This window comes from Pseudorca crassidens, chromosome 7 (genome assembly GCF_039906515.1).
Source record: "Pseudorca crassidens isolate mPseCra1 chromosome 7, mPseCra1.hap1, whole genome shotgun sequence".
NCBI lineage: Eukaryota > Metazoa > Chordata > Mammalia > Artiodactyla > Delphinidae > Pseudorca > Pseudorca crassidens.
Window position 1 is genome coordinate 113,997,643 of NC_090302.1, and position 14,670 is coordinate 114,012,312.

Genomic DNA, 14,670 nt, shown 5'->3' on the forward strand with positions numbered 1-14,670 from the left:
AGTGCCTGCCCTTGGGGGTTTCTAGAGAGCACTCGGGTTGGCCTGACACGTGCCCAGCTAGATGTCTGTCCCTCAGGCTGAACGTAAGCAAAGAAGCCTCTTTCACAGAAGGTCTGGGCGCTTTTCAGTCGGCGGCCTCTGTGCTGGCCCAGTCCATGCAGCCCTGGAAGAAGCATCTCCCAGTGCCCCGCAGCCTTGTCTCATGGACAGAAGCCCCGTTGGCTTTCAAAGCTACACGTCTTGGGGGCTGGTCTCAGAGGCAGGCCTTAAAAGTTGGGGTCCTGGTGAGAGGTTCAAACCCTTCACTCCCCAGGGAAAGCTTGGGGTTGAGTTCCCTCCTCACTGTGGGTCACTGTGCCGGGCAGTGGGGGTCACAGTGAGGCTTTGCCTCAGCCCTCCTGTTGTGACGTGGGTCTGTTCTCATTCACCCGCAGTTTCTTTCGGAGGAAATGGGTCTGTACGTAGTAGCGGATCTGGTGTGTCTGGGGGAGGAACTCTTGAGCCAGAACCCCGTATACTTAATCCCTAAGAGAGCAGCTATGGTATGTGGTTGCAGGACGCTTTCCCAGGGGATCACAGGATCCACTGTTACTCACAGGCACATGTCTGGTAAACTGCTGAGGCAGGCGGGGTTCTGAGCCGGCTGCCAGCGTCCACCCCCCCCCCCCCGGGGTGCACCCCCCCTTCTCTCTCACCCATACACAGATCCCAGATCAGATGGTCCCTTAAAAGGCACAGGACTCTCCTTGACCACAGTCAAAGCGTGAGAGGGATTTGTCCCAAGGGGGATTCTCACTGCCGGTTTTGGTGAGGGGGGGGGTGACACGGCCTGTAGCAGCCCAGTGCTCCCCGCTGACAGACCACGTGGGACCCCGTCCTACAGCCGCAAGGAGCCCAATTCTGTCCCAGGTGCTTGCGCTCAGGTGAGAATGCACTGCAGCAGACACAGTAGTTCTAGTCTGTACCAGTTTATTACAGCAAGCAATAGAAAATGAAAACGACTGAATATCTGCTTCACAAAATTGCAACTATTATTTGTTAAATATTTATTGATGTTAAATCCACATTACACCAGCACAACAATCCAAAGTGGTAAGATCGTACTTATTTCTTTATAAATACATGAAAGGTGGCAAAATAATGCTACTTAATCCCAAACCCAGCAAATCAGCAAAAAGTCACATTCAGAAAAATTTGGCAAGGAAGAGATGATGTTAAGTCATAATTCTACAGTATAGAAAGGTCCAGGAGAGACTTTGCGCGGTGTCTGAAACCCGACATCAGCAATGCACGTAGGTGTGGTCAGAGACATGTGCCACTCTGCACAGAACGTGGGCACCGGAGCTCCGGCCTGGCATTTAAAGCTCGCTTGGTTGGTGCTCTTACAAGGAAGTAGAAAGCTGTCCATGTGAAGCAGTGCAATGGGATATACACGGTGGCACACAGATACAAAAGTACTTAAAAATACTACGTATTGAATGGAGTAACTGAGCTAAGAGTTCAACATTTGTATTATAAATAATGAAAGATAAATGTGTTTTGCATGAGGAATACAGTGTGTTCTCTTCATAGGAAAGTACCATTAAAGACTCACTCAGGTTTTATAATATCAGCCCAAATTTGTTTTTTTCTCCTTTTTAAAGTTCATTGGTTCTGACTTAAAACCGTCAAGTCTGGTCAGAATCCATCCACGCCATCTAGCTGATGCAGAAGCACAGGCATTCAGAAAGCAGTCTTTGCCGAGATGCCTTTACAAACTACTTGGAACCCAGCACCTTCTTAAGGCGAAAGGTCTCGTGGCAGCAGGGAAGTGAATAGTTTCCATCCACCGTATGGCGGTGCCACGGAGAAAATGCATGCCGGCACCCCTGTCTTTGTCTCCCCAAGTAGACTAGCGCCCACATGTCTCTGATCCATGACAATCTCGCAGCTCAGCCCATATTCAACTTGCAGTGCGCACCTCAATCTCCCGCTGCGGCACCAGCTCCGACACTGCAGTGTCCCGAGCACGAGCTTCCCTCCGGCTGACCCTCGAGCTCCTGACTTGGGAATGGCGGTGTTTTGTCGCTTCTATTTTAGGTTAAGTTTGAAGAAAACCAAAGAAAAGCCTGGCCTTTACCGTCTCGTGCTCCGCTGCTTTCATCTAAGTGAGCACAGTCTGTCTGGTCGTGCTTCCTTTCCCTCTCCTCTCCGCCCCTTCCAGACCCGTCTCCTCCAGATACTACACACCTTGGTCACTTGGGTGGCTGGGATGCCCTTCGTGGAATGGACTGCAATATGCTTCTTCTTTATTCAGAGTACTTCGCATTCTTTTAATATGGTTTGTAAGTAAGCGCCCTACCAAGGTAACTAACAAGAAAAGAAAATACTACACGTTAAGAAAAAAAGGTTAAGAACGAAGGTCTTGGCCTTGTTAGAAAACTCTTGATGTTCACAGAACTGAAGGCAGGTGGCTCCTTGCGCACGGTTTAGTGGAAAGCCGTTCGCGGACGGGCGTTTCCTTGGGCTTCCTGGTGGCACCCTCCTTGTCCCATGCCCCACGTGGGTCCCTGGCTGCATGAGCACACTGCCCTGCAGAGCCCAGGTGGTGTCCCCTGTGGTGCAGCCACCTCCGGGGAGCCCCCCGGCCTCACGCCGGGTGGCAGCACCTACGCTAGGGAAGACACTCGGGACAACACAGGTCATGGTCACCTTTTTTCCGTTAGCACTTTGGCATTTCAGACCCCCTGATTTGCAGCACTTCCCAAAGTTTTAAATTGGCTGATGAATGTGAATTCTCCGTGCAAGGTGTGCATTCCTATCAATCAGCATCGCGTACGCAGCCTCTACGTCTGGTTTACCAGGAAGAAAAGTAGGATTTTGGTGTCCTTTTGTTTCTTAGAGCCAAAGGTATGTTTCTGCCTTTTACGTCCCGTGACAGAGGAGGGTGTGGGTCAAGGCAGCGGTGGTTTCAGCGTCTGGGCTCCGTGGAGAGCGCCAGCTCACAGGTCCTCGCTCTCCACCAGGCCGGGGCTCAGCATCAGGTGGGACGGGCTGGCCTCGGGCTGGAACGCGGCCCTGATGTCGAGTCCCTGGTCCGAGAGCGCGGCGTAGCGGCTGGCCGAGGGCCGCACCCGCTTCGGCTTGGCGCTTGGCGGCGGCTGCTGCCACTGGGCTGCAAGACACAACACGGAACTCAGAATCTAACCAGGCAGCATGGCTCTGTGTGTACCAGGCACGTGTTCTTTGCAAAAGACCTAAGAAGTCCTAAAGTGTACGGGTGGTCCTGCAGTCTACTCACATGTTGCAGATTTACTGCCTACACAGGGTGGTGGCACTACAGCAGCTCGGGAGCAGAGACAGCGTGTAGTTTATCTCGATAGTCAGTACTCACTGCAGCTCGGCGAGTCCTTTGAAAGGGCTGCTACACTTCCTGATTCTCACTTTGAAAAAAAACTTCAAAGCTCAAAATGGATAAATGCCACAGTAATGACAGTCATCAGGTATTCTGGATGGGTGTTCTAACACAAATTGTTTGAAAGGAACCGGGTGATAGGGAAGGTTGAGGTCAGTCATTTCTTAGGTGTGAAATCAGTTCTGAATTTTTCCTAGTGGTTTTCTTGTCACTAGATCACATAATGCTACTGGGCTAGTTTGTAAACTTAGAACTTTTTTCTTTCAATCTGGGATGCATGTACACAAATACACGTACACAAACACTCACAAACCTACTGCTGAACTGCTTAGGATATGTTAACACAAAGCACTGAGCCACAGAAAGTACGCATTCCAGGTTCAATGGGCCACACGTTTAGAGTGAATTAAGATGCTGTGACAGGATCATAGTAGCCTAGGGAGAAATGTTAAAAGGCAGTCATTTGCACAAGGCAGTAAGAAAATGTGAAAAATCTGTGCTTATGCCTTTGCCTGGTGTTAACCCCTAGGGGTGCTGGGTAAGAAAGCCACAGCTGGGTAGCCGACGCCAGAGAAATCCACATGCACGTTTTGCTAAAAACGCAAAGTTCCTGAGTGATACTTGGGCACTGTTCTTCTGGCGAGGTTCACTATTAATGTTGAGAAACTATAAATAGAAAGAGAAAGAGCAGTGTGAAATTTCTGGCAAATAAAGCGCTAGAGTTGTTGATCAGATCAGAGTAACGTGACTAGGTGTGCTGACGCCCGCCTTGTCGTAACGGAAGGAACCAATAACGCATCGAGGCGAGGGGGAGGGGTACTCACTGTAGACGTCCAGCCGGGCCGTGCAGGACACGATCCCGGCCTCGTTCTTGGCCGACACCGTGTACCAGCCAGCATCGTCCTTGGTGGCTCCCTGGATGAGTAGACACACGTAGCCGTAGTTGTCCTGGTGCAGGCTGCAAAAGACAGACATGGCCATAGGGCTCGAAATGTTTCAGGACACGAAGCATCGCTTCTCATTAGCTCACGAGAAACAGAACTGTGCAAGCAGCGGATAACAGGGTCCTCCTAATTCTGCAGAGGCCGCCAGCCCGTGACAGCTAATGAGAGAGCGGAGAGGCCGGGAGGCTGAAGGAAGCCGAGCACTTAATTCCCAGGGGGAGCATCTGCCCCCGCAAAGCACTGCCTGCGTTAGGCGGGGAGCCGCTGCACCACACAGCAGGGCAGCCGCCTCCGCAGAGCGCAGGCGTGCGGGGGCAGGGGCTGGCCCGGGGGCGGCGCACACAGGCACGTGCTGTGCACCTTCCTTGGGGACCATCAGGACCCCTGCGGGTGGGGGGCGGCCCCGTGGGCTCTCACCTCACGCGGTCCGTGCTGTGAGTGAGCGACTCGTTTTCCTTCTTCCAAAATATCTGCGGCGGCGGCACCCCGGACACCCGGCATTCCAGCCGAACCGGGTACCCGTCTGCCACCCCCGTGTTCTGCAGCTTCTCGAGGAACACGGGGGGCTTGTGCGCTTCCTTAGCTGCAAAGACACGAGACGGATTACCTACCCGTGACGGGCGCAAAAGGTACCACAAAAGAACGCAGGTGCTTTCAGCAATCCCGCTCAACCTTGCTGACGTCGTTTTCCCCTTCAGGTGGCAGGATGCTTGTCCTCTCTCCAAGTTATCCCTCCTCCACCAAGAGCGGTTCCTACCCTTCATTCCACGCCTTTCTCTCCTCAGTCAGTTCAAGTCCGACAGGCCCGCACCTGCTCCCCAGAGCGCCTGCCTGCGTGCTCTCGCGGCGGGGGGCGGGACCTCCGTCAGGCTGGTGACTGATGAGGGTCCCTGCCTCAGCCCACCGCTGCCATCTAGCGGCGCTGATCCCCTAGATTCCCGCCCTGCTGGCAGAGACACTGAGATTTCTAGGTCCTGGCTTAAGAGAGACATACCACAGGCTACAAAGGGGGAAACGAGGAGAGGCAGCTTTAACTAGTTACCTCAACACTAGGAACGTACATTCTATACAAGTTCCAATTTGTATTTCTTTGAAGAAAGCTATGAAAACGACGACTATTACCCAGTCTGGACAAATCAGAACTGTTAGTAACACTCTCAGTGTTCCCTTGGATCTGCGGTGGGAACAGTCCCAGAGGAAGAGGAAGCCTCAGCTACCATCATCCTAGCTGCCAACAATGGGTCTGACGGTGCGGCCTTCTGCACTCCCTCCTCTGTGACAAACAACAGCAAAGCAAAGGTGAACGTTCTACCTGAAAGTTTTAAAAACCTAAGGCCCTCTATGACCTCGAATTATGTAGAGGGTTAATTTTTATTGGACCTTTTGTGGTTACTTGACCTGGGCCACTCTGGGAAGAGACCTCACTCGGTGCGCTTCCTGGGTCCCAGTTTTCAAAAGAGCATAACTGTGTGAGACGGGCCTTTAGGTCGCAGCGACCCTCCACAGTAGGCATCACAGCTACCTCTGGAGCTTGGCTAGGCAGGCTCGTGGGGACGCAGAGCTTCACAGGATTTCGTCCTTGTGCCACGACTTAGTCCTTCAACTCTGAGCATCATGGCCCCCTTTTCCGTTTGGGGACACTCAGCTGCAGAGACGGACCTGCCAGAGGACACAGCCAGAAAACGAGAGCTGGGCTGGGAGCCGAGCCCCGACTTCCTCCGGAAGTGCCGACGGGGACACCTCCGGCGTGGGGACAGGTACGGTCGGCGGGGGGACCCCAACAGTTGAGTTTTGAGGAGGGCGGGCTGGAGGAAGGAGTGAAACTGAAGCGGGTCTGACACACAGGCTGCACGCTGCCCATGTTTTTGTGCGAACACGTCTGGGTGTTTGTTGTCACGAAAATCCCTAGCCCGGACTGTAGCCGGGCCGCCCGCTGCGTCCTCGCTGCTGCTGTCTCCCCCAGGAGCTCGAAGGCTCCCGGCCCCAGAGGGGCACTGCAGCCTGGCCCCTAGGAAAGTCACTTCCTCTCTCCTAATTCCCACTGGCTGACTGCCTCATGGGGCTGCCGTGAGGACCAACTGAGCGGTTTGCATGCAGTGGTGAGAAATAAACGCTCCGTTCTGCTTTTTTCAGATGAGCACGGAGAACAGGCTCTCTATTCATGCTCAGCTCCTAGGACACTAAACCTTTCCATAAACTCATTTCCCATACCTAAGGGTAAAACTTTATTCTGGTAGGTAAATTTCGTAAAGATACATAGTCAATTAAAAAGCAAACCTGAGTTTAATCTGTCTATGACATGGGGCGTAGATCACAGCGTTTCAAAGTTTTGAATTCTGAAATCACTGCACATGACTTCAAAAGCTAGGTCTACGTGGAGAACTTGCTGCACGAGCACATTCTCCCACGTCGTCTGGTTCCTGGAGGCCAGGCTGCCGCTGCCTTTCCCGTGTGACACTGGGGGCCCAGAAGGGGAATGGCCCAGAAAAACTGCTCAAACCCTCTTCTCTGGCTGCCAGGCTGACGGGGGAAGGGAAGAAAAATAACCATGGCTACAGCGAAGAAAAAGTGATGTTTCTGACTTGCCAGGTCTTAACACGTTGATGATAATGGTCTATTTTTTTCAGCGATTTGATGTACTTTCCACATGGGTTAGTTTGTTTCTACATCTGACGCTCACCCTGGGAGAGGTTCCCGGGACTTACCTGCGACCACGAGTTCCAGGCTGAAGGAGTTATGTCCAGCCCGGTTGGTGGCCATGCACGTGTAGACACCGGCGTCCCGGGCCGTGACGGGCTCGATGATCAGAGAGTGCACCCCGTTCTCTCGCACCAGCATCTTGTGGGTGCTGTCCTGGCGGATGGGCTTGCCGTCCAGCAGCCAGCTGAGATCGGGGGTTGGCAGCCCACTGACCTAAACCGGGAAGAAATGCGAATGAATTCCTCTGCTACGGAAACAGCGAAGTCACGAACACCTAAGACACCAGCACAGACTCCTCCTTCAGGACAACATGAGGCTCTCAGCATCAGGTCACGTTTCTTACTCACTTATTTATTTATTTTTGGCTGCGTTGGGTCTTTGTTGTGGTGCGCGGGCTTCTCAGTGCGATGGCTTCTCTTGTTGCGGAGCACGGGCTCTAGGCGCATGGGCTTCAGTAGTTATGGCACGTGGGCTCAGTAGTTATGGCTCGTGGGCTCTAGAGCACAGGCTCAGTAGTTGTGGTGCACGGGCTTAGTTGCTCCGTGGCATGTGGGATCTTCCCGGACCAGGGCTCGAACCTGTGTCCCCTGCATTGGTGGGCGGATTCTTAACCACTGCACCACCACCAGGGAAGCCCACATTTCTCTTTTGCTTAAAATCTTTGAATAGCTTCTCGGCACACACGGGCTCACTTCTAAACATTTCTTAGAGCAACCCAGAGAAAAGTGAGATGGGGACTAAAAACGTTCGCCATCGTCCTTCCTCACCCAGGTTATAGATGCTGAGGGTGATGTCAGCCCAGGGCTCTGAGCCCTTCCAACCATGACAAGGACGCACACTCAGCTCGCACGGCTCACGACAAAGCCTCTCATCAAGGCTGCTGTAGCTGCGGAGACGTTAGTGTCAGCCCAGGGCTCTGAGCCCTTCCAACCATGACAAGGACGCACACTCAGCTCGCACGGCTCACGACAAAGCCTCTCATCAAGGCTGCTGTAGCTGCGGAGACGTTAGTTAATGCAGCCAAGACACAGGGCTGTTATTATTTTATAATCCTTGAAAGTAATAGGAGACATACGAAATGACCCAGAAAGCAACTCAACAAATTAGCCTCACGACGGAAACGTTAAAAAAAAAAACCCACCACTCTCCAGACCACGACAGTCGTGCTGACCAGAGGTCAGGCAAAAGCACGGTTAATGGCTAATAGCATGGTGTGCAGTGAGGGGAGGGTGGCCACCGTCTGTCAGCTCTTTACTCTAGGGCCCTGCATTCTGAACGGGAAGAAAAGCACCAGTAAGGAAGGCCCTTTCACCCCTACCCCAAATGTACCAGTGGGAAATCACATACAGAAAGATGTCAGTGGGACTGCAAACCAATTCTTTTGAGAATCAGCCAGAGAACTCACAAACTGCACTCGTGCTGTGTGATGCTCACGTATACTGCCCCCAGGATGCCTCACCCCCCCCAACAGACACACACAGCAGAGGCCCAGGGATTTACACAAAACAATTAAATCACTGGCTAAAAGCGGGCCAGGCTCTGCAGCCTCCCATCCGTCCACCTGCCGCCCCGGCGCTCCACGCCTGCTCTACCTGTCGGGCCAGCACAGGTGCATGGAGGAAGGGGGTGGGCTTTCTCGCCTGGGGCTGCACACCTGGCCCTCCTGGCTGGTCAGGTACCGGCGAGGCCGCAGCAGGTTTAGGAGGGAGACGCCGCACGCACTCTGGGCCCACCTGGGCCAGAGCTGCGCGGCCGGGCAGAGGGGAAGGCCGAGTCCTCTCCCTCTGAGGCCAGCAAGGCGAGCCTGACCTCAGGAACTGGGTCACTGTAAGCGGGCCCCAGCCTGGACAGGTGGGCGGCTCTGGCCGCCGTGGGAACAGGGGGAAGCAGAGGAGTTTACTCCCGGAGGCCGAGAGCCGGCCGGGGCAGTCAGTGTCCGGGGAGCGAGTCGGGGGCCCAGCAGCTGCCTTAGCGACTGGCCTGTTCCCATGATTCTTCTTTCCCTCTTAAAGCGTAAATACACTGGAAAAGATTTTCCACATTTGTCCAGGTCTGATCATAACAGTAAAATCAACAGATTACCTTTTGTTTCCAATATTCTTTTAAAGGCAGGCATTTCAAGGACAGCTGTGTCACTCGCAGAAAATAAAGTGCTATGATTTCTTTCTTAAATGTGATCAAAAGTAGAGCCAACAGTATTGTGAACCTCCATGTAGCCATCACCTACATTCACTCTCTTTTGTAATTTTTCATATTTTAAAAATAGACCCCAAACTTTATACTTGCTACTTTATTAAGTATCATTCTAAAAGAACAGATTTTTCTTACATAGTCACAGTTCCCATTTTATACATAAAGTTAAAATTAATAGTAATCCCTTGGTATCATCTAATTTTCTCAAAGAAAATTTCCCCTGTGGACTCAAATGTCATTTTACGGGTGGTCTGTATGAATTCTCAGTTACAGACCCCAAATAAATACACACATATAAATATATACACACTGTATATATATAAACTCAATCTGTATACTTATACTGTAAAAAGAATTATGTTGCAAACACTGCAGCTGACAAGGAATTAATCTCCAAACAATGCAGCTGACAAGGGATTAATCTCCAAAATGTACAAACAAACAGCTCATGTGGCTCAATAACAAAAAAAACAAAAAACAAACATCAAACAACAACCCAATCAAAAAATGGGCCAAAGCCCTAAACAGACATTTTTCCAAAGGAGACATACACAGGCACATGAAAAGATGCTCCACACTGCTGATTACTAGAGAAATGCACATCAAAACTACAGTGATGCATCACCTCACACCAGTCAGAATGGCCATCATCAAACAGTTTACAAACAATAAATGCTGGAGAGGGGGTGGAGAAAAGGGAACCCTCCTGCGCTGTTGGTGGGAATGTAAACTGATACAGCCACTATGGAGAACAGTATGGAGGTTCCTTAAAAAACTAAAAATAGAATTAGCATACGACCCAGCAATCCCACTACTGGGCATATACCCAGAGAAAACCATAACTCAAAAAGAGTCATGTACCACAGTGTTCACTGCAGCTCTATTTACAATAGCCAGGACATGGAAGCAACCTAAGTGTCCCTCGACAGATGAATGGATAAAGAAGATGTGGCACATACATACAATGGAATGTGAACCATAAAAAAGAATGAAATAATGCCATTTGCAGCAACATGGATGGACCTGGAGATGATCATACTGAGTGAAGTAAGTCAGACAGAGAAAGACCATATGTGGAATCTAAAAACTGATACAAATGAACTAATTTACAAAACACACAGACTTAGAGAATGAACTTATGGTTACCAGGGGGGAAGGGTGGGGGCAGGGAGGGATGAATTGGGAGACTGGGACTGACATGTACACACTACTATATACGAAACAGATAACCAACAAGAACCTACTGTATTGACCACAGGGAACTCTGCTCAACATTCTGTAATAATCTAAATGGGAAAAGAACTTGGAAAAAGAATAGATACATGCATATACATAACTGAAAAAGGATACATGCATATGCATAACTGAATCACTGCTGTACACCTGAAACTAACAACACAGTTAATCAACTATAGTTCAGTATAAAATAAAAATTTAAAAAATTACACTGGAGGGACTTCCCTGGTGGTGCAGTAGTTAAGAACCCACCTGCCAATGCAGGGGACACCGGTTTGATCCCTAGTCTGGGAAGATCTCACATGACACGGAGCAACTAAGCCCGTGCGCCACAACTACTGAGCCTGCGCTCTAGAGCCCGCGAGCCACAACTACTGAGCCCACGTACCACAACTACTAAGCCCACACGCCTAGGGCCTGTGCTCCAAAATGAGAAGCCACCTTAATGAGAAGCCCATGCACAGCAACGAAAACCCAACGCAGCCAAAAAATAAATTTATATTGAAAAATTATGCTGGAAAGTATTTTATACATTTTTAATACATTTCTACAAGCCCAGAGTTAACCCTCTAAGTGCCTTACATCTTGTGTTCTGCAATTCCAGAGACAACCAGCAGAGAGAGCCCAAATTACTTTTTTAAAAGCGTATTCATATTTCAGAGCTAAAATTTAAATTTAAGGTCAATAAATAATGGGGCAAAAACACAAAACAATCAAAAAATTTCAGACCAGTGATTCCTACACATTTTTGGCCTCGAGGTCCTCTGGGAAGCTGATGGCAGGTGTACCACATACAACCTCCTGTGTAATTTCAGGCCCACACACCTGATGAGACCTGCTCACCCCAGGACCTGGTTAAGAAGCCCTATTGTTGACGGAATGAAGGTGCTGCTTGGATGTCTCTTAGAAACAGGAAATGGGAGGCCTGAGATAGTAGGTGTGTGGATACAAAATTTGTATGAAAACAGAGTAAATATAAGTAAGATCAGGACAGAGAACAGATCCAACACAGTCATTACTTCAACAAAAAGGGCGACTCTGAGGGATAAAACCTCCCAGTTCACTTTCTGGAGTATGGCACACAGGGTTCTAGGTAAAGGACATATTCAACAAAAACTTAAAAATCAAGGAAAAGAATGATTTGAAATGTATGTAAATATTAGTATGTTCCACTCATTTTCTCTCCTCTTCTGCTAGGAAACATTTTAAAGATGTATACTTTACATAATTTCCCCAAAAGGAACTAAAGGGAAGCGGTATTGCAGGGAGAAGGGAGGCACCCAAGCCCCTCACCTTACAGTCCATCCTGCAGAGCCTGCCCTCCTGGACCGTCAGGTCCCCGGGAGCCTGCAGGAAGTGCGGTCGGAAGAATCGCTCCTGAATCGGTTCACCTTCGTCGGCACTGTCCCTGGATCTCGAACGAGACCTTCGGACGAGAGAGAAAACCAACAGATGGAAAGAAAGATGGGGGAGGGGAGGGAGAACGCCACAAAGATAGACAATATAGATAGATGGAAAGAAAGATGGGGGCAGAGAGAGAGGGAGGGAGAATGCCACACAGATACACCCAGAGGGAAAGATGGGGGAGGGGAGGGAGAATGCCACAAATATAGTTAAATAGATGGAAAGAAAGATGGGGGTAGAGAGAGAGGGAGGGAGAATGCCACACAGATACACACAGAGGGAAAGATGGGGGAGGGGAAGGAGAATGCCACAAATATAGTTAAATAGATGGAAAGAAAGATGGGGGCAGAGAAAGAGGGAGGGAGAATGACACACAGATAAATACAGACAGATGGAAAGAAAGGGGGGAGGAGGAGGAAGGAGAACGACACATAAATGATAGGTAATATAAATAGACAGTAGGTATTGTCAGGTTCTTAGTTATCTCTTCTCTATAATACATGGGGCAATAATATAATTTCCTTACCTGCTTACCTAGCTCCTAATCCCAGGGTTCATACCATAAAGAAAGTCAGTAAAACAAAATCCTGTTTCGTTTGGAAGTGTATTATACATGTAATAATCTGCTAATTGCAGACTTCAAATAATCTGCTATCCTAACCCTTACAGCTAGCATAAATCGTGAAAGGGGAAAATGGGGAACTAACAGTAACCTATTTTTTCCTAAATAAATATGTTTAAAGCTGTATGAGAAGCAGCAGCAGCAGCTGTTGCTCATTTATTACCAAATATTTTTCGACAGAAATCAGGACAGCTTCCACTGTGATTGTAAACTTGCAGGCAATTAAAAGTTCTTATTATTTAAAAAGCATGAATATCATTCTAATAAAAATTTCTTTTCATATTAACCAGGAAAACAAATCACATTTTAGGCAGGTTTTCTTCTGTATCCGTTAACCATGTGCCTAAAGCAGTAATTCTTATTCCTTTTTTTGGCTGTAACATAAACTTGTGCACATCTCGAGATTCTGTGCACCCTTCTTGGTTTTGCGGATGCTGCCAGAGCCACCTTTAAGAGCAGTATGATTTAAAGTGACTGCAGGAAGACTTAGGAGTGAGGTGTTGAAACTAACCCTGCCGGAGATCACTGGGAGTCAGTTAAGAAACACTTCAGTAGCAGAAGGAGGAGCAAAGCAAATGAGCAATTAGTAGAATACAATCACCAGCCTTCACCCACCAGCTCTCATTGACGAGCACAATGCCCTTTCAGGAGTCAGTGGCCCACAAACGGCTGAAAGGCACGGAAGGCCCCGAGTGAAGCCGGAGAGAACGGCCCTGCTGCAGCTGTGCTGACAGGCGCGGGGGCAGGTGATGCTGTGCGCCAAGTCCCGCCCCAAGAAGCCTGAATCAAACCTGCGAGTGCCGAGGCCGGAGCTGCCTCCCAAACGCCGGCACAAGCCCGCGTGGGGCGTGAGCCCGCCCGCTGCTGCTTGCCGTGTCCTGCTCCTCCGGTGCCCTCACTGGCATGTCCTCCCCTGTGCTAGGCCCAGGGGCCGGATGGCCCAGTCACCGGCCCCATCTGTAGCCACGTGTGTCACTGAGAACCACAGCCCCGCTGCCCATCCTCACGTGCACTCGCTCGGGGCCACGGGGCAAGTCTGACCTACGAGGCTAGGATCTGAGACAAGCTTGTGACCTAAGCGACCGGACAAGGAACCTTCGCACACGAGCCGATCTTAGGAAACCCAGGGGGCAGCCCACGTGATGCTGGTGAGGAAAGCGTGGCTAGAACCTGGGTGCCACCGACCAGCGTGTCCATGGTGACGTGGCTGCCGCCCGCCCTCACGCGGCACGTGTCGGAGGGCGCCAGGCCCAGCTGGTATGTCCTCCACCCCGCCTCCAGCTAGAAAGGAGGCACACGCCACCACGCTTCCTGCTGTGGCCCCATCCTGTCCCCCAAGTACGTTCTCTCCTGTGGTGTCCCCGAGATGCTGGCAGCGCTGGGTTATAGTGACAGTGAGCAGCAGCGCCCGGGAAAGGACGCGAGAGATACCTTCTGCCGTGAGGCTGGCCGGCGGGCGAGCGGGGGCTGCGGCCTCTCTGGTTCACGGCCTGCACCATCAGCCGTCCCGTGCAGCTGACGCGGCCCTGCGGGGACAGAGGGGACCGACGGTTAGCGGCCAGCGCCCCAGCACCGCCCCCGTCACCGCCACGGCTGCCCTGGTCTCCACAGGGCGCTCTTCCCCGCAGACCAGCGCGCCGCACCAGCGGGACCCCAGCCTGTCTCTGAAACACGCCCCCCGGGACGTCTTGTGATGATGCCACTTTCAAGGCTACATACCTACTGCGTGGAGCTAACTCTGAAATCAAACCAGATTTCAGTCTTCTTTTTAGTTCTTAAATGTTCGTGGTATCCCTTCCCAAAACCGCACATTGAAAGGGCGGCCGGCATGAAAAAATCAGCGCTACGTAACAAGCATGCCTGGGGCGACAAGGAGCATGACGACTATGGGACACCCTGTCCCCATGAAGTGACAATATTTGAGCTTTTAAAACCAGAAGCAGTAAATGCCTGAGCCTATGAGGGTCACATGATAAGGACCTATTCTAACGAAAAGCTGTATTTTATAATCTTTAAAAAATTTTTTTTATTTGAAGTATAAAGTCTACAGCCACCCCACCCTGAACACACCTGATCTTGTCTGAAGTATAGTTCACTTAACAATATTATATTAGTTTCAGGTGTAAAACACAGTGAGTCGATAGTTTTACAGATTATACCCCATATAAAGTTATGGT

The 14,670-nt window shown here is 50.4% G+C and overlaps 1 protein-coding gene across 11 annotated transcripts in view; it reads right to left on the reverse strand.

Moving 5' to 3' along the window:
- Positions 1–952: 952 nt before the first annotated feature.
- PALLD (palladin, cytoskeletal associated protein) overlaps positions 953–14,670 on the reverse strand; it is a 399,249-nt gene continuing 385,531 nt past the window's right edge. For 10 of the 11 annotated variants that reach the window (XM_067745408.1, XM_067745409.1, XM_067745411.1 and 7 more), the window contains 6 exons: positions 13,925–14,019; positions 11,761–11,893; positions 7,044–7,251; positions 4,756–4,921; positions 4,219–4,352; positions 953–3,154 (listed from right to left, as the gene is read on the reverse strand). In XM_067745408.1, coding sequence (XP_067601509.1) covers positions 2,982–3,154; positions 4,219–4,352; positions 4,756–4,921; positions 7,044–7,251; positions 11,761–11,893; positions 13,925–14,019 — 909 coding nt within the window. In that variant the 3' untranslated portion in view covers positions 953–2,981. Of the gene's footprint in view, positions 3,155–4,015; positions 4,061–4,218; positions 4,353–4,755; positions 4,922–7,043; positions 7,252–11,760; positions 11,894–13,924; positions 14,020–14,670 lie in introns of all 11 variants that reach the window. The other variant, XM_067745410.1, reaches the window with a different exon arrangement.